We start from the raw sequence: 23322 nt of genomic DNA, 5'->3' as shown, positions 1-23322 counted from the left end.
ATTTTTGAATGTTGAGAGTTCTTTACATATCATGGGTAGGATGTAAGTCCATTTTGTGCTGCTATAACAGAATACCTGAGACTATGTAATTTATAAAGAACAAGAATTTATCTCACAGTCTGGTGACTGGGAAACCCAAGATCAAGACACAGCAGATTTATTCTCTGGTTCAAGCTGGTACCCTTGTTGCTGTGTCTTCAGAGTAGGAGAATTGTGTTCCTCATGTGGCTGATGCAAGACTCCTTACATGGGGTCAGAGCAATAGTAGGTAATACTGTTCTATGTGAAGAATAAAGGAGGAAACAAAAGGGTTCCAGTCAGTTGGAAAGATTCCCTTTAAAAAGCCTCCTCAGGAGGTTTGTGTGGGGCTGTGTCCCTGTCCACCCCAAAGTCCCCTTGGATCACACGAAGAGGGATTGGGAGCTGGAGCAGTGAGCAGAATGAATACCTCACATGACCAGAGTGGCTGCTCCAGTAATAGAGAACCCCTTTTGAGGTATAGTAATGCATGGACGGACTTAGAGCTTGCTATTGGTGGAGTTCCCTGGGCCAAACAGCAAATTAAAGATAACTTGTGAGAAGTCAAAGCTTGGGTTCACAGTTGTATAAGCTGTCACCTGGAATGCCTTACAAACTGTGAGGTGGCTGTATGAACAGTTAGACCTCATCTATTAGCTTAAAGAGGAGATATTTCAGCCGCAGGCCCAGCAGCTCTACTGGTTATTGGGCCAGTTCGCTGGTTTTATTCATTAACTGAAGTGCACCCAAAACAAAGATTTAGCCAATCAAGTCTCTGTGTGCCTGGAGGGACTGGGCAGTTTGACTCCTAAGTTTGAAGATTCAACAGTCCTGCTCTTTGAAGCAGACACAACTGCTCTGCATGACTATCACCACATTTGGGTTTCTCAAGACAATTCAATTCCTTAGCACTTCATGCCTCATGCTCTTCCAAGGAGCCATAACTCATCAAATATCAGGCCTTTCCTGGAGAAGAAAGGCTATATCCTAATGCCAGAGCAGAAGTCAGCATCCAGCATCACAGATGTCCCTCTAAGTGAATGACTCCTTGGAAGCAACCATACCAGTGGTCTTCAGGAACAACCCCCCAGGACTGGCTCACCAAAAAGCAGACCTTGGAGAATAGACTTCTTCTAGAGCCTGCACTTTCTTCAGTAATGTCTCAGGCAACCTAAAGGGCTTTCAAAACTTGCTCCTCAAGAGTCAGCAACAAGAAGTTCCTGAAAAACCAAGTTACCCAAAGTGACAGCATTTTACTACGTTTCTTCTTCATTTAATTGAAAAGGTGGAAGATCTAGAGCTTTCTGATCAAGATGCGATGGATCTGGCTGGCTGGCTGGTGATTCCCCAGGAATCCCATAAGCTGGAGAAGCCTGAGAATGGCAGTTGTGAAACCAGTGATAAGTTTACATTCTTGTTCCAGTCCTACAATATGAATGACTGGCTTGTCAAAACCAACTCCTATATCAACTGTTGGGGCAACCAGCCCAGCAGTGTAGAGATTTTGAAAAACCTGGGTAATGTGAAGTGCCTGAATGACTACTTGGAGGCCAAGAAACTGTTGTCTATCCTCAGCATCATTTCTGAGGATTGACTTGTCCAGAACCATCAGGACCCATATAAAGTAAAGGACATATGCAAAGTCAATGAGCCCTGCAAAAGTTTTTCAGAGTGTATGATGAGAATTGAGAAGGAAGCTCTGTGTAAGTGGCTTCTAAAGAAAGGGACAAAAAAATGGGATGCCTGTGGAACCCAAACCTGAACCTGAGAAGCATTGATTCTCTGAATATGTGACCCTGTCCTTCAAGAAAAGAACAAGCTAAGGCATCAAAGGCAATGGCTCCTTCTAGAATTGCTGATTTCAAGTCATAAACAACAGTCCCTTGTCAGAATGGCTCATTGGGCCCCCACATAAGGAAGGAAGTCCCAAGGAAGTGCCTAGTACTGAGGACGGGGCTGGCCAACAAAAGCTTAAAAGCCCCACAATCACTTCCTGGTGTCCCTTTAATACAGCTGACTGGGTCCTGCCAGGAAAGAAGATGGGCACCCTCAGCCAGTGATCATCTGGAGAAGACAAGTGGCTACTTCAGAAGAAGGGCCAGGAAGTATTACTTAATCCACCCCTACAGGAGGAACATGACTTCCCCCAAGACCATGATGGCTACCCTACAGTTTGTGATCTCTTTGCCTGTATGAAACTCAGAAGTCGAGAAAGAGAAGTGATTATATCAAACTTCTCTACAGATGTAAAGGAACAGACAAGAGTTCAGCAGCTTTTCTGCAGATTATTACACATCCATGAGCTGAGTGACTGTGGCTTGCCAAATCATTGTATTTCTGGGTCTGACCAGTTAGCTTAGTCCCTTTCCTGCCTAAATTTGAACTAGTGAAGCAAAATACATCATTGGATTATGAGTTACCATTTAAACAAAAAAGGCTGAGGTGACTCAGTTCTTTCCTTTTGACAGAAGTATTAATTCACTCCATTCTAGAAATGTAGCACCTTGGTGGAGTTTTTCACAAGCCTCCCAGGCTCCTTAGATTGGGTTATTACTAAAAGTACATTAAAACACCATAGTTTTAAAAAGGAAGTATTTCTGTAATTGAAGTGTATTCTAAAGCTAGCAAACTTCCCTTTTAATTGCCCCTTAGCTGCTTCTCTTGCTGTGTTTTCTTTTATTAGAGGCTGAAATAATTTTTCTGTTTGATTAATATATATTTTGCACAAAAAATTAATCCTGCCAGTAGTACCAAAACATGTACTAATAATCCTGGTAATTTTTGACATTAATTACCAAACATTTTAGCCTACGTTAGTTTTACATTATTTTTCTTCTTCACTTGAAAGAAACTGAGTTACTGCAATTTTTTTCTTTATTCCTTTTTTCTAAATCAAGCTTGTCCAACTCATGGCCCACAGGCCCCAGCATGTCTTTGAATGCAGCCCAACACAAATTTGTAAATTTTCTTAAAACATTATGAGTTTTTTTTTTTGCAATTTTTTTTAGCTCATCAATTATTATTAGTGTATTTTATGTGTGGCCCAAGATAATTCTTCTTCCTATGTGGCCCAGGGAAGCCAAAAGATTGGACATCCCTGCTCTAAATGTTATTAGAGTATCCAGTGAGCTCTTTTGGAAGGGCTCTGTATTAAGACCATTTTTCAAGGTAGTTTTAGACTCTTTTCAAAATACTCTATAAATCTATGTAGGGTTTTAAAAAGCCCCAGTGCCAACTAAGAGCAAATAGGTAAGACACGTTGGAAACGTAGTGTAGTACTTGAACCACTCACTATCCTAGGGATTATTGGTGTATCCTCTGTAAATGGAAGCTGAGCTTGACCCCTGGTACTTTTAACTAGGGATAAAGTTGTCCTCTCACTGTAAGCACAGCATACCTGTACCTCCAAAAGTACAATGCAGTGACATTTTAGTAAACAGGCTGCTTACAATACTTGTACCTTGGGATGTTCATTGAAGCTTTATGAAAACTACTGATGTTTTCTCAGTATCTTTAAACTCACGTCCATGCTTTAAAAAGTCTGCAAGAGAGAACTAGGTTTTATGTTTTAAAATTCTCTTAAGACATCTTCACCACTTTCCTGACTTTGAAACTATGAAGTTTCTCAACTGCCTATGTTATTGGAAGTACTTTTGGGAAAATGTCATGGTCTCACAATGTCACTGTCATATAGTTTCACTAAAGTTCTTTGAACCACAGCTGAAAAAGAGCTTTGTATTATTCCTTAAGCCCCACCCAGGTATCATTTAGAACTATAATAATAATAAAGATGATGGGTAAGAACAACTTAAGGACGGCTGGGCACGGTGGCTCATGCCTGTAATCCCAGCACTTTGGGAGGCTGAGGTGGCGGATCACCTGAGGTGGGGCGTTCAAGCCCAGCCTGACCAACATGGAGAAACCCCGTCTCTACTAAAAATACAAAATTAGCTGGGCATGGGGGCACATGCCTGTAATCCCAGCTACTTGGGAGGCTGAGGTAGGAGAATTGCTTGAACCCAGGAGGCAGAGGTTGCGATGAGCCGAGATAGCACCATAGCACTCCAGCCTGGGCAAAAAGAGCGAAACTCTGTCTCAAAAAAAAAAAAACAAAACAAAACTTAAGGAGTCTTTCCAGTATGTTAAGTTGCGGCTAACTTTGTAGTTTCTTTTTGGGGCCTAACACACTCTATTTTACATTATCAAAGTGTAATTTACATTTATCACTATGTTAATGAGTATGTATAAAATTCTTTTGCTTGGATGCATTTTGTACCTAACTCTGTTAAAAGCATAACAGCCATTTAAATAAAAAAGCTTCCTCAGAAGCTTCTCCCAATGACTGTCACCACTGCCACCTGTCCCTACCTTGGAAGAGAGGCTGGGAAATGCATGATTTTAAAAGACTCAGAACAATGCCACTTCTACCATATAGGGAATCTGTACTGAAAGAAGGGGAGAACAGATATTGGGTAGATAATTCCAAGTTTTAAAAAAACTTCTAAGCTAAAGAGTCTCCCTTCAGGCCAAGTCATGCAAACATTGTGTGAGAGACACAGCTTAATCTATATTATAGTTGATATATCTTACATGCAATGATAGCAATTCCAAAAGAGCTAGTAAACACATTGACTAGTGAATAAGACTTATAATTTTTCAGTTATTTTATTTTTGAAAAATATTTTCCCAAAGAGGGGAATATGATGTAGACATAGGGGTTTCCAAGGGAGAGAATACAGTCACGGGTTCTTAGTTTCTGTTTCTGGTTAGGCCAGTAAAGCCTCTTCTTCATCCCTCTTTCCCACTTCTCATTAGAGACAGAAACGAAAAACTATGGCTTCAGGCTGCTAAAAGCCTAAAACAAAGTAGAGAAACAACAACAACAACAACAACAAAATAAGGCTGTTGGACAAGCTTGCTGGTCAGCCAAATCCTCTGTTGTTGTTGATGGCTACTTGAAGCGCTTCTTCCACTGTTTCCATTGTAGAATATTTAGGGAGGAAGAGGACACTGAAACATGTCAGTGCTCTCATAGGGTCTCTTTCATTCCAACTTTCAGGACAGCAAAATGTTATTTTCATATTCTTTAAATCTTTCGTTTGTAGTCTGTCAGTTCCTGTAAGAAATACTAAAAAGAAGAATAAAACGAGGCAATCTGTTTTACATGGAGACCAGAATCTCTTTACAGAGAAAAAAATTATTCACAAAACTTTATTGTGAGCCCATGTGCAGTGTCCTACATTTGACAGTGCATTGGGGATTGTATTAGAACAATGTCTGACACATAGTCACTGTCCTCAAGCAGCTTAAAGTCTGACTGGGAATATTAGATTCTTGTGAAGAAAAAGACACATAATAGCAAGAGAAAAGCTGTAAGGTATAAGACAGCCCAAGGAGGTGTCATGGAGTTAAGTGCCTCCCGAGTCAATGCTGTGCTTGAGAATAAGGAGAGAGAGCCAGGCTGGGATGACTGAGGGAATTTCCAAGAGTTCAGAATTATGCCAGATCTTTAAGGATGGAAAGGTTTAGAAAAGCAACAAGGAGGTAGGTGAGGTTCAAGGCAGGAGAAGGAACTTCAGAGAAAGGCCTGGAGGTGGGAAGGTGCAAGGTGAGCTCAGGAGTGTTCAGACAATGGGATTATTTGGTTGGAACAAAAATTTCCTCTAAGAGTTAAGACTGGAAAGGTAGGTTGGGCTTCTATTAAGTCTGAATATCTTCTAACATACATGTTATCCACAAAAATAAAAACAGAAGATAAATGTTTCTCAAAAGTAAGGAAACAGAAAATGAGAAAGTCATTAAGCCTAAAGATACAAATAAAATAGCTGTGTACAGTAAGAGCAAATATAGTATTAATAATATAGGAACAGTAAAAATTAGCCAAATAAAATATCTTAGTTAATCCCATAAAGGCTGAATAAGTGAATGATGACAGGGGTACAGAAAGAAGGCTTGATATTTAGCTTGGATGAAGAAACAAAAACTTTAAAAGCAATAAAAAGGGATGAAATCACAGGGGAAAAGATCGCTTATATAATTAACATTTGTTTTTTGATGTTGGGACACAGAGGATGTTCAACTAGACTAGGCATAGCTCTGACACTATGATTTGCTGCAAATTGTACCTATCATAAAGGAAATTTTTAGCCCATTAAAAAGACATATGATTACAGACCTATTCCTTGATATAATACTTACCAAGGAATTTTTTCTTTTCTTCCAGCGTCAGTTTGTGGAAAGCCTTCCAAAACATCACTATGGTGGGATGTGAACTGTTATATCCTGGTTCATAACGTGCATTCTAGAGAAAATACAAAAAAAAAAAAAGTTATTGAGGAAATAAGAAGGAAAATTGAATTTAATCAACTTAGACTTTATGATGTACCTTTTCAAATGTTTTCCAATCATAATCTGTATGTCCAACAATCACATCCTTCAGTTCTTCGGGGTGGAATAATTTGATAATGTCTTCGTCACACATTTTGTAAAATCCTCTCCGAAATTCTTCATAAACCGCCTTCACAGAGTCATTGAAAATGTAATCGATATACTTAGAAACATAGTCTCTCCTTTAATAAAACAAAAAGTTATTTCAACACTTACTGCAATATCCTGAACGAAATGGTGAGGGGCTAAAAATAAAAGCTAGAATACCTAACAGTTTTTGAGTACTCACCTTGTGCCATGGACTGTCATAGTTACTAGAGATTATCTAATGTAATTTTTTTTTTTTTTTTTTGAGATGGAGTCTCGCACTGTCACCCGGGCTGGAGTGGAGTGGCGTGATCTCAGCTCATTGCAATCTCCACCTCCTGGGTTCAAGAGATTCTCCTGCCTCAGCCTCCGAAATAGCTGGGATTACATGTGCCCACCACCACGCCCAGCTAATTTTTTTGTATTTTTAGTAAAGATGAGGTTTCACCATTTGGCCAGGCTGCTCTCGAACTCTTGACCTTGTGATTTGCCTGCTTCGGCCTCCCAAAGTGCTGGGATTACAGACGTTAGCTGGCCCTAATGTAATTTTTATAACAACTCCATCATAGGCTGCTTATAACATATATAACTTAAATGTGAAAACACAGATTGAAGTCAAAGAAGGGAAAAAAATATTCTATGCAAACACCAACCAAAATGAATCTGGTGTAGCTATACTAAAATCAGAAAAACATGACTAGGATAGAAAAGTACATTTACTAACGACAACCAGGTCATATACCAGGAAGGTAAAACAATTCAAAAATTTGTTATGTGCTTAGTAATAACTTAAAACTTAAAGAAACAGTCATATCTACATGTATAGTATAGATGCTAATATACCTCTCCTGCTAACAGAAAAGCAGACAAAAAATTTTTAAGGACAGAGAAGATTCAAATACAATAAATGATCCAAGAAACCTATTTAGAATACTGCAACAAGATCTCTACATAGAAAACTACATAACATTTTTTCAAGAGTGACTAAAGACGAGCTAAACAAATGGAGATTCTATATTCATGGATTAAAGACTCTTTATTTTAAGATGTCAGTTTTTCCCCAAAATTGATCTACAGGTTCAGTACAATCAGAGTTTCAAAAATTGAAAAAATAAAACCTGATCCATACATTGTATCTTACTAAAAAATCAATTAAAGTGGATCACAGATCTAAATGTGAGAAATAAAATGATAAGCTTCTAGAAGAAAATACAGGGGAATATATTCATAGCCCTAGGATAGGGAAGTAGTCATAAAATAGAAAACAGAAAAACCCTAAGCATTAAGGAAAATATTGATAAAGTGGACTATATTACAATTACAAAGTTTGGCTAATCAAAAGACACATTTAAAAACTGAAAACACAAGCCACAGTATGTAAGAAGATATTTGCAGTACATATAACCAACAAAAGACTTAGATCTAGAACTCTCATAAACTGACAAGAAAATAAAAAGCAACAGAAAAATAGACTAAAGATGAGGAATAATTATTTCTGAAAAGAGGATATCCAAATAGCCAATAAGCATATAAAGTGCTTAGCATTAGTAATCAGAGAAATGCAAATTAAAACCACAATGAAATACTACTATATACCCACCAGAATGGCTAATTTTAAAAAGACTAGTAATACTATTAGAGTGGACATAGAACAATTAGAACTGTCGTAACCTACTGATGAAAGTCTGCCTCCATTTTTTATGTTTGCTTACTGACAGGTTTCAAGTACCACTCCTCCTCCTTTTTCCCCTTTTGCCTCCAAATCTGCACAGCACAGGCTCGCTCCCTGGGTACCCACTGACGGCTGTGTGGCTTAAATTTCCCCACGCATGCTCTGGGTTGCATGAGAACCCTAACCCTGGCCCCATGCCGGAACTACCATAAAAACTAAAGCCACCTGCCTCTCTCTTCACTTAAGCCAAACAGATCAGCTTGGATGCCTGTCCAGCTCTCCCCAGAAAGCCCCATTATGTACTAAACATTTTCATACTCTCTGGCACACATATGGCATCATCCATATCAATATCCAAATGAATTTCAGGAGGACTGATCCTGCTCTGCATGGAGCAAGGGGAAACCACAAGGCACCAAGCACTTCTCCGAGTTACATACTAACAAATGCCTGCACATAAACAAAACACATGTACAAGAATGTTCACAACAGCATTATTCATAATAGTCCAAAACTTGAAATACACTATGTTGGTCAAAAATACTACAGATAGGCTGGGTGTGGTGGCTCATGCCTGTAATCCCAGCACTTTGGGAGGCCAAGGCGGGTGGATCACAAGGTCAGGAGATCAAGACCATCCTGGCTAACATGATGAAACCCCGACTCTACTAAAATACAAAAAATTAGCTGGGCATGGTGGCGAGCGCCTGTAGCCCCAGCTACTTGGGAGGCAGGAGAATCGCTTGAACCCAGGAGACGGGAAGTGAGGTGAGATCGTGCCACTGCACTCCGGCCTGGGTGACAGAGCAAGGCTCCATCTCAAAAAAAAAAAAAAAAAAAAAAATACTACAGATAAACTGTGATGTATTCACACAATACACAACTATACAGCTGGAAATGTTATATTTCTTGATCTGGCAGTAATTACATAGGCATGTTTGCTTTGTAAAACTCACTAAACTGTACATTTATGACTTGTGCAATTTTCTGTTACATAGGTTATATTTCAATACAAAGTTAAAAAAAAAAAAAAAGATTTAAGAAATCGTGGAAAAAGATGTGATGTAGGCCAGCATGCTTCCTAGAGATCTCTGACCAACTATCAAGGGAAGGTTCTATAATCCCAAACTCCATGGCTTTAAATGGCATTCCATAAGATGTTGGGAAGTCAAAATATCATAGTAACCTTTTCAACAAATACTTACTATGTGCCTGCAATGTACCAGGCACCACTGTAGACTACTCTAGGTACTGAATATACAGTGGTGAATAATACAGACCAAGTCCCTGCCGCTTTCACTATCATGGGAAAAACAATGAGAAATAAATAAGCAAATAAACCCCAAAGGAAGGTGATGTGTGATATGAAAAGAAAAAGTAAAGCAGAGTGAGTGGATAAAGAGGGACAGATGTTGGTGCTGTAATTTTGGACAGGAAGAAATAGAAAGGTCTCTCTGGGAAAGCCATTTCCATTTCTTACCACAATATAGACTCCATGATATATATGTCAAAACACATATAACACACACCAACTTCTCTGCCTTAGCAAAAAATGATTAATGATAATGAAAAATTAAAGAGCTAAAAGGAATTTTTAGAGTTCAGTGAAATAAAAATAGTAAATATACAAACCAACTATTTCATTTTTTGTACCTACTTGTTAGTCTGGTTGACAATTATGCTACTTCCATTAGGAATTAAGTTTGTGTCGTTTCTGTCCCAGTGTACCTGTAACCACAAATGAACTCTCATAATATCTCCAACATAATTCTGAATAATCTATCATCAACAAAAACTCTTTGGAGCATACTTTTTAACAAGAATGTGTTAAAATGTATATTTTTATCATAAAAGCAAGGAATATACAAACAAAAAATTACACCCTATCATACTGAATAAAAATAAATTTTTTCAAAGCTTGAATTATCTTATTTTAACTGATCAAATTAAACAAATTAATTGGAAAATTGCTACATCTCAGTATTCACTTCATACAGCATAGACCCAGTACGGTAGATTTACAAAAATGGCCACGAATTCTTCCCATCCTAGTTCTCCTGCCCCCTTTGCCTAGTGGCTTTGCAACATTTCCAATCAAGGGGGGAGGCTATCTCTTCAGCCACTGAATCTGGCCATGGCCATGTGACGTACTTTAGCCAACAGGATCTGAAAGAAGCAGAAGCATGTGTGGTGGGGTTTGCTATCGTTTCCTCTCTGTAATCCTAAGGCCACCATGTAAGAATAAAGACTGCAGTCTTGCTTCAAAAGCCACAGCTAGCCTATTGGAGAATGAGAGACCACAGAGAACAGAGACAAGCTGTTTCAGCTGATACCCTATAACCCAACCAGCCTGCCAATGACTGGGCATGTGAGTGACACCACTGTAGACCATCCAGCCCAGCCAAGTCGGCCCAGTTCAGAAACCCACAAAATTGTATTTGTTCTTTTAGGGCACTAGGTTTTAAGGTTGGCTATTACATAGTAAAATCTAACTGACTCACCTAGATCATGATGAAGAACAATACCTTTTTCACTAATTTATTTCCAGTTTTTTTTTTTAAATTTATTTCCAGTTTTTTTTTTTAAGTGAAAGTAGACATGTTTAGTTAAATATGTAAAGGGTTAATCAGATTAAAACTAATCTGTTATCTGCTTTTGTTACTCACATTAAAATGGATGTAAAATACTTCTTCAAAGTTATCACCTTCGTCATCCAGAAGTGTTTGCAAGTTCCTAAGGAAAAAAATAATCTTGCTTTTAAAAACGTAATAACCATGATCACTAGACACAGTATCTAAAATAAATGTCAAATGTATAGCTATTCTGAAGGTAGGAGGTCAGATATAGTTCACAGCACTTCTTTCTCCATGTACTGATAATCTAAACAGGGCCAGACCTCAACTAAACATGTCAAATTTAGGAAGCTTGTCTGCAATTCTGCAGGCTGCCTGCCTGCTTCACAGCTCTCTTCCCTTTACCCTAAATTCCCTACCTAATGATTGTAGGTTTCTATTTAGAAAAGGATTCTAACGTTCACTGACAGTGGAACTCATTCAAACTGGCGTAACCTTTATTGAGTCTTTTGAACTTTACTTACAGAATAGGTCTCATATTAAATTTCAGGTATCAGTAACTCTGAGGTGGGTCAAAGGACCTTCTCTGCACCTCTTGTCCCAATATCATCAAGCTTAAGAAATACCTGAAATTAGACTACCTTAATAGTTTCAGGGCATTTGTGAGAATAGAGGTCACATCAAAATGGACAGTAACCAATTTTTAAATATTTCCATCCTATCATCCTGTGATGCTTTATACATGCTTTTGAAATAACATGATGTCTCATTGTATTTGCTCATTCACTCAAATATTTATTCAACAAACATTTAAGTAACCCCTACCGTAGCAGGCATAGGGGATGTAAAGTTGAGACTAAGATATTACTGCCAATAAACTCTGGGACTTGAAGGTGAGGTATGCTGATGGGAGTCTCACCTACAATACAGTGAGGTATGTGCAGCCAGAGAACTATGGAAATCACATAGGCTTAAAAGAACACAGTTACATTTTTCTGAAGGCATACATGACATTGGGAAAGGCCTTTGGGATAAGGTAGAATCTGAACTGATTTTTTTTCCCCACTGGATTTTTAGATTACTGTATTATGAAGTAACGGACCATGTTTTATTCATTGTGGGTTGTTTTTGTGGGGAAGGAGGTGAATTGTTCTCCAGCTGTGATCCTGTGAAATTGAACAAGTTACGTGCTTCTAAAATACAATGGTGGGCCAAGTGCAGTGGCTCACGCCTGTAATCCCAGCAATTTTGGAGGCCAAGGTGGGTGGATCACTTGAGGTCAAGAATTTGAGACCAGCCTGGCCAACATGGTGAAACCTCATCTCTACTAAAAATACAAAAATTAGCCAGGCATGGTGGCATGTGCCTGTAATTCCAGTTACTCAGGAGACTGAGGGACGAGAATCACTTGAACCTGGGAGGCGGAGGTTGCAGTGAGCCCAGATCCCACCACTGCACTCCAGCCTGGGCCACAGAGTGGGAGACTCTGTCTCAAAATAAATAAATAAAATAAAATTCAATGGTAGAACAGGCATAGGATAGACATTCCCATTTCAAAAGGGAGTAATAGAAAGAAGAAAGGGGTAAGAGGTCCCAATTAAGTCCAAAACTCAAAACGGCATGCAACATTAAATCTTAAGTCTTGAGAATAATCTTTGACTCAATGTCCCACCTTCAAGACACACTGGGCTTGGGGTTGGTCTCCTAAGTTTCCAGGCAGCCCTACACCCATGGCTTTGCTGGGCACAGCCCACCTGGAGGCTCTCACACATTAGTATTGGGTGGTTGTGGTTCTCCCTCAGGCTGGAATGCACACTGGTGGCTCTTCCGGGGTCTCTAGAGCAGCCTCACTCCTATGACTCCATTAGGCACTGCCTTAGTGGGGGCTCTTGACAGTGGCCTCAACCCTGTGCCAGTTCTCTGCCTGCACCCCATGGCTCTGTGAAGTATCTTTTGATATCTAGGTGGGAGAAGCCAAGGCCCCACAGCTTGTGCACTCTGTGTGCCAGTAGAGATGGCGGTTTACCACCTGTGCCCTCTGATAGGACGGCCACTGTGACCCACACCACACCTGGGGCCACTGGAGTCACACCTGGGTCAGCTGAGGAGCACTGTGCCAGAATGCAATGAGTAGGGACTTGAGGCAGCACTGGACATCAAATGTCCAGGTCCTGTGGGTACACAAAGCCACTCTTGACATAGTTCTGTCCTCCAGGCCTTGGCACTCAGGGCCTATGATGGGACTGACAGCCCCCAGTGATTTCCGAAATGCCTTTGGGGTCATTCTTCCATTGTCTTGATGAACAGCACCAGGCTTCCACCCATCCATACTAATCTCTTTATTAAAGAGTCACCTGGCCACACCCTTGGTGCTCTCTTCAAAACACGTTTGCATTCTTTACAACATGGCCAGGCTGAGAATTTCCAAATCTTTAAGTTCAGCTTTTTTTCTAATGATAAATTCCACTGTAAATAATTCTCCCTGCTTCCATTTTGGTATAAGCAGTCAAGAAAAGTCATATTGTTCCTTTACCACTTTGCTTAGAGATTGCTTCTGCCAAATATCCTATTTCATTGTCAAGAATCTTATTTTACACAAATACTAGGATACAACACAATTCAGCCACATTCTTCACCACTTTATACAGTAACAAGGATCACCTCTCCTCCAATTTCCAGTGTGTTCCTCACTTCCATCTGAGACCTCATCAGAATTGCCTTTATTGTCTATGTTTATACTAACATTCTGATCACGACCACTTAGGTAATCTCTAAGAAGACCGAGGCTTTCTCTAGAGGTCTCCTCTTCTTCTGAGCCCTTGCCAGAACTGCTCTATAGGGTAATACACGATTTTTCTAGCATGCACCTCAAAACTCTTCCACTACTTACTCATTACCCAGTTCCAAAGTTGCTTCCAATACCACACTTCTTGGTAGCAAGAAGTCCCTTAGTCCATTTAGGCTGCTATAACGAAATACCTTAGACTGGGTAATCTATAAACATAAATTTATTGCTTACGGTTCTGGAGGCTTGGAGTACAAGATCAAAGTGCAGCAGATTCGGTGTCTGAATCTAAAGGGAATAGGTGATGACCCATTCCTTTTCAATGGTGCCCTATGTATCCTCTCATGGTGGAAGGGGCGAATAGGCTCCCTTGGGCCTCTTTCATAGGGGAATGAATTCCACTCATGAGGGCTCCACACTGGGTATTAGGCTTCAAAATATGAATTTTGGGGGAACACATTCAGATCCTGACAGTACCTTCTGCATTTTTCTAACACCCTCCTGATGAACACAGAAGTTCTTTAATCTTATTGCAGTTAAATGTATGAAATCTTCTCTTTAATGTTGGTACGTTGCATGTCTTGTTTAAGAAATCTCAAAGGTGAGAAATATAATTCTCTTGTATTTTCATGATTTTTGCATTTAATATCTAAATCCTTCATCCACATGGAGGTGATTATCATGTATGGTATAAGACAAGGATCTACTTTCATTTTTTTCCCCAGACAGATACCATTTTTTTTTTTCCAGTTCCATTTATTTAGTACTCCTATTCCCCTTGATCAAATATGTCACCTCTAATAAAGTTCCATATAGGCATGGGTCCATTTCTGATCTATCTTCTGTTCTATTGGAAAACCTATCATACTGTCCTAAATAATACAGCTTTCTAATAATTCCTTTGTTTTTGAGATGGAGTCTCGCTCTGTCGCCCAGACTGGAGTGCACTGGTGCGATCTCGGCTCACTGCAACCTCCGCCTCCTGGGTTCATGTCATTCTCCTGCCTCAACCTCCCGAGTAGCTGGGACTACAGGCGCCTGCCACCATGCCCAGATAATTTTTTGTATTTTTAGTAGAGGCGGGGATTCACCGTGTTAGCCAGGATGGTCTCGATCTCCTGACCTCGTGATCCACCTGCCTCAGCCTCCCAAAGTGCTGGGATTACAGGAGTGAGCCACCACGCCTGGCCTCTAATAATTCTTGATATCTGACAGACCAAGTTCTCCATCCTTATTTGCCTTGAGAATTATTTCTGGTTATTCCTGACCCTTTGTTCATCCATATAAATTTTAGAACCAGGTTGTCAAGTTTAATAAAAAGCCTCCTGGGATTAAAATTGAGTTTTACTGAACACAGAGATCACTGGTTCTCAAAATGTGAGCCAGACCAGCAATTATTGGGAATCCTTGGGCCTTTACAGAGTTCATGAGGTCAAAACTATTTTCATAACATTATTAAGATGTTATTTGCCTCTTTTCACATTCTGCTGTGAGTAAACAGAAGAGTTTTCAAAAGCTATATGATACTGTGGAATGCTCTGATAGCTAACAGATATTTGTGTATTCCTGTGTTTAAAATATTTAATTTCTAATCCTGTAAATACTGACAGATATAACCAACCTAAGTAAAAGCGCTTTGGAGTCAATATTTTTAAGAGAATCTTAATACCTAAAAGTTTGAGAAACAAAGATACAAATATAAAGATCTTTTAGTTCATGTACATTGTTAATTAAGTTTATCAGTCTTCTGAGGCATAAAGATTATTTAGGTTATCTTCGATGTTTCCAGTAAAATAAAAATGACAAATTTATCTTCTTTCTAAATCTTGTGCTTTTGATTTTTTTTTTTTCCCCTTATTAGTACAGTTAGTATAAATGATTAACAGACTCTGGTGCCAGACTGTGTTCAGATCATGGTTCTGCTATTATGGGGCCTTAAGCAAGTTATCTAATCTCTCTGTGTTTTAGTTTCTGAATCTGTACAAGAGGGATGATACTACTACTAGAATCATATTACTATTCTTACTCTTTTTTTTAAATTGAGACAGAGTCTTCTTCTGTAACCCAGGCTGGAGTGCAGTGGTATGATCATGGCTCACTGCAGCTTCGACCTCCTGGGCTCAATCTATCCACCCGCCTCAGCCTCCTGAGGTGTGCCTCCTGGCATGTGCCAGCATGCCCAGCTAATTTTTGTTTTTTATTTGTTTGTTTTTGTAGAGATGAGGTCTCCCCATGTCGGCCAGGCTGGTCTCAAACTCCTGGGCTCAAGCAATCCACTTGCCTTGGCCTCCCCGCAGTGCTGGGGTTACAGGGATGAGCCATCATACCTAGCCTGTTCTTACTCTTTAAAAAAATAAAAATAAAAATCCCTGTAGTATTCCATTGCATAAGTATACCAAAAATATATCATTCCCTTAGTGAAGGACATTTAGGGAGTCTTTATATTATGAACTATAAATATAATGCATATTACTGTACACTGATCCTTGCCTGGTTATGTATTTCTGAAAGTTAAATGTCTAGAAGTAGAATTGTTGGGTTGAAAAGGCAAACATGTTTTGATTTTGCTAAGTCCTGCCACACTGTTCTCTGAAAAGGAGTACCAATCTGTATTTCCACTAATAACACCTGAAATTAAAATGAAAGTTTTCAAGCCCTTGCTAATACTATACAGCATCAACACTTCAAACCACCGTCAACCTGAAGTATAAATTAGCCTCTTACTTTAATAGGCATTCTATGAGCACTGGTGAGATTGAAGACATTTTTATTGAGGAGCATTTCTATTGCTTCTTTCCCAGGTTGCCTTCTTGGATACTTTGTGAATACTTCTTATGGATGTGTAGGAATGCTTTACACAGCAAGGATATTAAAACCCTCCTACTGTTGCCATTTTTTGGTGAGGTGGTGGCTTGTCTTTTAACTTAGAGATAAGTTTCCATTTTAAAGGTGATGACATGAAACAACATTTAACATAAACATCACTAGTAGATTTTGCACCAAGGTGTATGTAACCTGTGCTCTGTGCATGACTATTCCTACACAGAAAAAGTTGAAATATTAATGCAAACATTGAAGACTAGTTAAGGGAATAATCAACATTTCCTAATTTTAGAAAATGAAATTATCATCCAACAATTCTTGTCAAAGTTAAAACTGGTCTGAAGTACCTAATGCTGCTGTTGAACATGAAAATATTATGAAGCATGTATACTTAAATATTTGCCTAAATATATGTTAGATAGAGTCCTTCCTCAGGAACTATGTTTACTTACTTTCCCAAATCAGGACTGAGTTCTTTCAAGTCTTCCAATGATGGCATTTGGTCCAAAAGTTTCTTAAACAGTGCCAGTGGGAAAGGGAGGTTGGCAACATTGCAATTGAACAGGGAAAGTCCACATAGAAGCCCAAAGAAGAAATACCTTTTCTTCTCAAATTTAGGCTGAAAAGCAAAAAAAAAAATCTTAAAGTATTATGAGTTTTTACCAGTACAATGAAATATTTATATTAAATAAATCTTTGTTCCTCTTTCATAAAATCAAATCTCAAATTGAAAAATTTAAAGCCTGAGATAAGAATGTTTAGGGCTTATATTAGGTTGGTGCAAAAGTAATTGCAGTTTTTGCCATTAAAAGTAAAGGCAAAACCTGCAATTACTTTTGCACCAACCTAATATTTGGTCATTGAGTCAATTTAAATCCCTGCCACTCTCATGCTTGTAATCCCAGCCCTTTGGGAGGTCAAGGTGGGCAGACAACCTGAGGTCAAGAGTTTCAGACCAGCCTGGCCAAATTGGTGAAACCCTGTCTCTACTAAAAAACACAAAAACTACCCAGGTATGGTGGTGGGAGCCTGTAATCCCAGTTACTGTAATCCCGCTGGGCTGAGGCGGGAATGGATTGAGCCTGGGAGGTGGAGGTTGCAGTGAGCTAAGATCATGGCACTGTACTCCAGCCTGGGTGACAGAGTGAGATTGTCTCAAAAACAAAGCAAAACAAAAGAAACAAACAACTAAATAAATCTCTGCCACAGTTTTGGTTCCTAAAAGCATACCAGCAATAAAAATACATTAGGTTCAGTAATCCTTATAAACTAGTTTTCACAATTTCTTTCCACAGCCTTTGTCTTCAAATTCACTGGGAAAACAGAACTGACACAAAGAATGACTACCTAAAAAAAAAAGGGTTCCTTTTTAATACATGCATTATATAAATGATCAAAAAAACACATTGCTTGAGTTCTATGTGGACAGATATGGGAACCCAGGAAAAGGAAACTCCATTTTAAAAAAATAATCACCTTATTAGAATTATAGATTATCTCCACAATTATATCCACAACTCCTCACCTAACACGAAACAGTCTAGACAAACTAATTTTCTATGTTTCGTAAGCGAAGAAAAGGGAACTTACCCTGACAGGAAACCACATGCAGGAAGCCCCTTCAGGATACATGAACATCCCATATTCTGGCTGGATCATCTCTTCAAACAGACAGTAGAAGAACTCTCTCTTAACTCCTACAAGGTCATACCCAATTTCTCCACTAAATGAAACCTGAGGAAACACAGCAAATAATACATCACTTCCAGGGCTCCATTTTGCTATACATGAAGTCTCATTTAATAACAGTAAATAGTTAACATTAATTGTAGACCCAAGTATTTGGTAGGCACTGAGTAAGTATCCTACTTATATATTGTCATATTTAAGCTCTACATTAATTCTATAAGATAATGCGGCCTCAAGAATTTAAATAACTTTTCTAAGTTTATACAACAGCTAGGTGGTGCAGCCTTTTTTTTTTTTTTTTTTTTTTTTGAGATGGAGTCTCACTCTGTTATCTAGGCTGGAGTGCAATGGTCTGATCTCGGCTCACTGCAACCTCCGCCTCCCGGTTTTAAGTGATTCTCCTTCCTCAGTCCCCAGAGTAGCTGGGATTACAGATATGCACCACCACGCTTGGCTAATTTTTTTGTATTTTAAGTAGAGACAGGGTTTCACTGTGTTGGCCAGGCTGCTCTTAAACTCCTGACCTCAAGTGATCCACCCACCTCGGCCTCCTGAAGTGCTGAGATTACAACCATGAGCCGCCACACCTGGCCTACAGCCTAAATTTAATCCTATGTCGGTCAAACCCCAGAGCCTAAAGTTTTTACCACTAAACTGACCTCAACCGGCATCACTATTATAGTCATCAGATCCAAGTATATATAATAAAAATAAACAGAAAGAAATCATAAAAATCGGCCGGGTGTGGTGGCTCACACCTGTAATCCCAGCACTTTGGGAGGCCAAGATGGGCGGATCACGTGAGGTCAGGAGTTCGTGACCAGTCTGGCCAACATGGTGAAACCCTGTCTCTACTAAAAATACAAAAATTAGCTGGGTGTAGTGATGTATTCCTGTAATCCCAGCTACTCAGAAGGCTGAAGCACGAGACTGACTTGAACCCGGGAGACGAAGGTTGCCGTGAGCCGACGTCACACCACTGCCCTCTAGCCTGGGCAACAGAGTGAGACTCTGTCTCATAAATAAATAAACAAATAAACAAAAAAAAATTCAGGATGTTCAAAAAACCAGAGCACACATAAGGTGTTTGCTGAAGTGGCTGTCTGCTCCCTGAGGCTGCACCCCCACTGCTGACACCAATCCCTCCCAAGAGGATGCTATCATAACCCATCTTTGCTCCTTCAGTTACCCCTCCATTCCTGCCTTTTCTTGGAATCTTTCACTTCCATTTACAAAAATGTTAAGGTCCCCCTTAACCTTAAAAGGAAAAAAAAAATCCCAACATATTGTCTCCAATACAGACAACATGGGCTCCTTCTACTCTTGCCAAACTTCAGAGATATATGCCAACTTCCAAACCCACTTCTCCACTTAAATGGGTCTCTCCAAGAAGACCAAGAACTGTAAATCGCCAAGCTCCAAGGACTTTTTCTCATATCTCATCTCCTTGATTTCGTTAACTCATTTTCCACTTCTGATCATGTCCTTTTTCTTGACAGACTCTTCTCCCTTGCTTTCGCTTATGAAGCACTCTTCATGGTTTTATTTCTCTCTTCTTTTTCCTGCTAGTTTAACTTCTAGAACCAGAATTGCAAACAATTCTATCCTAACACTTCTGTCCTTTCTCTGTTCTTTCCCTGGAGGCTCATTTTCTCTGTAAACTTTGTTTACCACTCGTAGATATTTAACCTTCAGATTCAGTATATTTTCTCTCCTGATTGACAGTCACTTCCAAAGACCTGTTCAACATTTCTACCCAGATGTTCTACTAGCATCTCCAGAAAGCTCCTCTTACCAGTTTCTTTATTTAGATGCATGCCTCTTCCATTCCTCTTGGTGAAATATTAAAAATCTCTGTAGCAAGACCAAGTGTCAAACCCTTTCCCCTCTTCTTACTAAGGACAAGCTGCCTGATCTCATAAAGCCTGTTTTCCCACATGATTATCAGAAAGATTACAGGGGTCATACATGTAAAATACCTCACACAGAGCCTGCAGATGGCAAATGCTGCACCCGCATTTAAAAACTGGATGAACGATATATAAAAGTGGAACTCAAATAATCGAGTGGACTAACTGGCAAAGGATAGAATCACATAACGAGTTCATTAGAGTTATACAATTATCTGTGTGCAAAAATACATGGAAATGCCAACTTTAAACTGCAATATATATATATTTTTTCCTTGAGACAGAATCTTGCTCTGTTGCCCAGGCTGGAGTACAGTGATGCAATCTTGGCTCACTGCAACCTCCACCTCCCGGGTTCAAGTGATTCTCACGCCTCAGCCTCCCAAGTAGCTGGGATTACAGGCACCTGCCACCACACCCAACTAATTTTTGTATTTTTAGTAGAGATGTGGTTTCACCATGCTGGTCAGGTTTGTTTCGAACTCCTGACCTCAGGTGATCTGCCTACCTCGGTCTCCTCAAGTGCTAGGATTACAGGCATGAGCCACTGTGTCCGGGTGCAATATGCTTTTACATCGGTATCTTGAGACTTAGTAAAGTCAATCTTTCTTTAATCTGAGTAGAAGTGATAAAGTAGGGTCCCCAATCAAAAATACTCCATTTACTAATATTATCAGGTCAATCTTTATCTGTCTTGATTAAGCAGAAAGTCTAGTGCCTAATGGCTGGGCCCAAATCCTGGCTCTGATGCTTATCAGTTGGGTTACTCTTGGATAAGTTACCTAATAGTTCTGTACCTCAGTTTCCCCATCTGTAAAATGAGGGAAAAACAGAATCTGCCACGCAGTGTTGTTGAAAGGGTTAAAAAATTAGGTACAAAGCACTTACAACAGTTCTTGCCACAAGGACAGCACTCAAAAGATCTACTGGTCATTATGATTCGGTATCAAATATTTACTAATAAGACAAATTATATGGTAATTAAAGAAAAAATCAGTTAAAAGATCTTCCGAACATGGTCAAATCTGCAATTATACCCCAAAATAACTGTAGGATTTTAAGAGAAAGTTCTCTTTTCTACAAAGCAATTTAGGTTATTATTATTTTCGGGTTTTTTTTTTGAGACAGAGTCTCGCTCTGTCATCCAGGACAGAGTGCAGTGGCATGATCTTGGCTCACTGCAACCTCTGCTTCCTGGGTTCAAGTGATTCTCATGTCTCACCCTCCCGAGTAGCTGGGATTACAGATGCCCACCACTACACACAGTTAATATTTGTATTTTTAGTAGAGACAGGGTTTCACCATGTTGACCAAGCTGGTCTTGAACTCCTGACCTCATGTGATCCACCTGCTTCAGCCTCCCAAAGTGCTGGGATTACAGATGTGAGTCACCATGCCTGTGCCAATTTAGGTTATTGCATAAGAAGAAAAACAACCCCTTAATTCTCCTCTATGCTAACCATCTCATTGAAACCCTTCAAGGGTGGTGCTAGCCAGGCTAGGCCAGACCTCAGAAGGGACTGTACCTCTTAGGACCAACACTGAACTATCCATCTGAGCAGGGTGTGGGGAGAACAACCACTTTGCCTGCTGTTCTTAGCCCAAACATACTCAATGAGTGCCCACAGCTATCACCCAAAACTCAAAGGCAACTAGGGAATCAGAGGAACCCTAAAATAAACAACCTCTGTGGCAAAGGAAGGTAACTTCCTATGAAACCCTTTGTTACTTTTTTTTTAATGTTTTTCTTTTCTCAGCAGCAAAAACATTAAGTGAGAATTACACTTTACCCATAACTCTTTCCTCAGGTCTTCGTTCTCAAATTGACTTAGCTGATTCAAAACATCCTCAATCAAGTGATTCCTTCTGACTGTTAGATCAAACGTGGGCATCAAAGCGAATTCAGACTCTCTTTCTTCCTCAATTGCTGCCGCCATAAGATAAGCTTTATGTTTTTTACCCTAGGAAAACAGAAACAGAAATATTACACTTTATTTTACCATTGGCCCTCTCTAAGTAAAAATTTGGAAAGCAGAATAAACTGGTTCTGCTTATAAGTGCAGGTCACCTTTATGAAAAGAACCTTATATGCACCACTGAAGATAAATGATAACATATAGGGACCTGAAGAATCAAAGCCTTTGTGGAGCCAACCTGGATGAGCAAGTAAGTTACCAACTGCAGGTTTTATCAGACCACTTTCTCCTATACACACAATTACTAATGCTTAAGATACCAAAGCTACTTATTAACAAGCTGAGAGACGTATTGGTATCCATTGAAACAGTGCACTGCAACATGATGCTTTCTCATTCAGAAGAGAAGTTCAGATGCTTAGAAAGCAAAAAGGCTGCAGGAAAAAAGTCCAGGTGTGAGAGATGTCACCAAAGAGCCTATTCCAAGAAAAAAAACCTAGACAAGAGATTTTAAGGGAGAATTTACCTAAGAAGTTAATCGAAGAGAGACAAGCGGGGAAAGAGAGAGGGAAAGATGGACAGACAGACAGAATGTCCATTCAGAAACCAAATGGCAATTTTAGGTCACCGAAGTCTATGGTTCGGGGCCGGGTGCAGTGGCTCACACCTGTAATGTCAGCACTTTGGGAGGCTGAGGTGGGCGGATCACTTGAGGTCAGGAGTTCGAGACCAGCCTGGCTAACATGGTGAAACCCTGTCTCTACAAAAAATACAAACATTAGCTGGGTGTGGTGGCAGGTGCCTGTAATCCCAGGTACTTGGGAGGCTAAGGCAGGAAAATCGCTTGAACCCAGGAAGTGGAGGTTGCAGTGAGCCGAGATCATGCCACTGCACTCCAGCCTGGGCGGCAGAGGGAGACGCTCTCAAAAAAAAAAAAAAAAAAAGTCTATGCTTTTAGCAGAAAAAGGAGTAGTCAAATATTACTTCTATGAAATTATCTCTGGAACCTTGTTTAAAATCAGGAGAGAATAGGTTGTCAGAGTTGAAGCAAAACAAAGTTCTTTTATCTTTTTTTCTTTGATTTCCCTTTGTTAAATATTTCATTATCGTCATACTCAGAACTCATAAATCAATTTCCCATTTTTATTATGGTAAATGCATTATATTAAACTATCTGCTTTAAGGACATATATTTGAATGTTATACATACATATAACATATGTCTGCATATGTAAAAGTGATAATAATACCCAACCCTTTGGGTACTTTGTGTGAGGCAGTTTTAAATGCTTTACCTGTATTAACAAATTTAATCCTTATAAAATTGCAATGAGGCAGGGATTATCTCATACAATTCCTTGGGAATTTTCAATTGCCCGCTTTTACTACTTTGGTGGTAAAATATTTTGTTAACGTTTGATAATATCCATACACTTTGCTGGATATATCTACAAACATAACC

At 39.5% G+C, this 23322-nt stretch overlaps 1 protein-coding gene and 1 pseudogene across 1 annotated transcript in view; one reads left to right on the top strand and one right to left on the bottom strand.

The window, feature by feature from the left end:
- The first annotated feature begins 302 nt into the window (after nt 1-302).
- Nucleotides 303-2268, top strand: LOC141410320 (nuclear receptor coactivator 4 pseudogene; annotated as a pseudogene).
- A 2402-nt stretch (nt 2269-4670) lies between these two features.
- Nucleotides 4671-23322, bottom strand: part of HERC5 (HECT and RLD domain containing E3 ubiquitin protein ligase 5) — a 50487-nt gene continuing 31835 nt past the window's right edge. Inside the window, exons 16-23 of the mRNA XM_005555394.5 lie at nt 21735-21905; nt 17936-18079; nt 16798-16964; nt 10831-10897; nt 9822-9892; nt 6404-6587; nt 6217-6319; nt 4671-5146 (exon numbers count right to left, since the gene is read on the bottom strand). Coding sequence (XP_005555451.1) covers nt 4941-5146; nt 6217-6319; nt 6404-6587; nt 9822-9892; nt 10831-10897; nt 16798-16964; nt 17936-18079; nt 21735-21905 — 1113 coding nt within the window. The 3' untranslated portion in view covers nt 4671-4940. The remainder of the gene's footprint in view (nt 5147-6216; nt 6320-6403; nt 6588-9821; nt 9893-10830; nt 10898-16797; nt 16965-17935; nt 18080-21734; nt 21906-23322) is intronic.

Source organism: Macaca fascicularis, chromosome 5 (assembly GCF_037993035.2).
Source record: "Macaca fascicularis isolate 582-1 chromosome 5, T2T-MFA8v1.1".
In the NCBI taxonomy this organism is placed as follows: Eukaryota; Metazoa; Chordata; class Mammalia; order Primates; family Cercopithecidae; genus Macaca; species Macaca fascicularis.
Note: the sequence above shows the minus strand (reverse complement) of the source record. Positions and strands in the feature narration are given on the sequence as shown.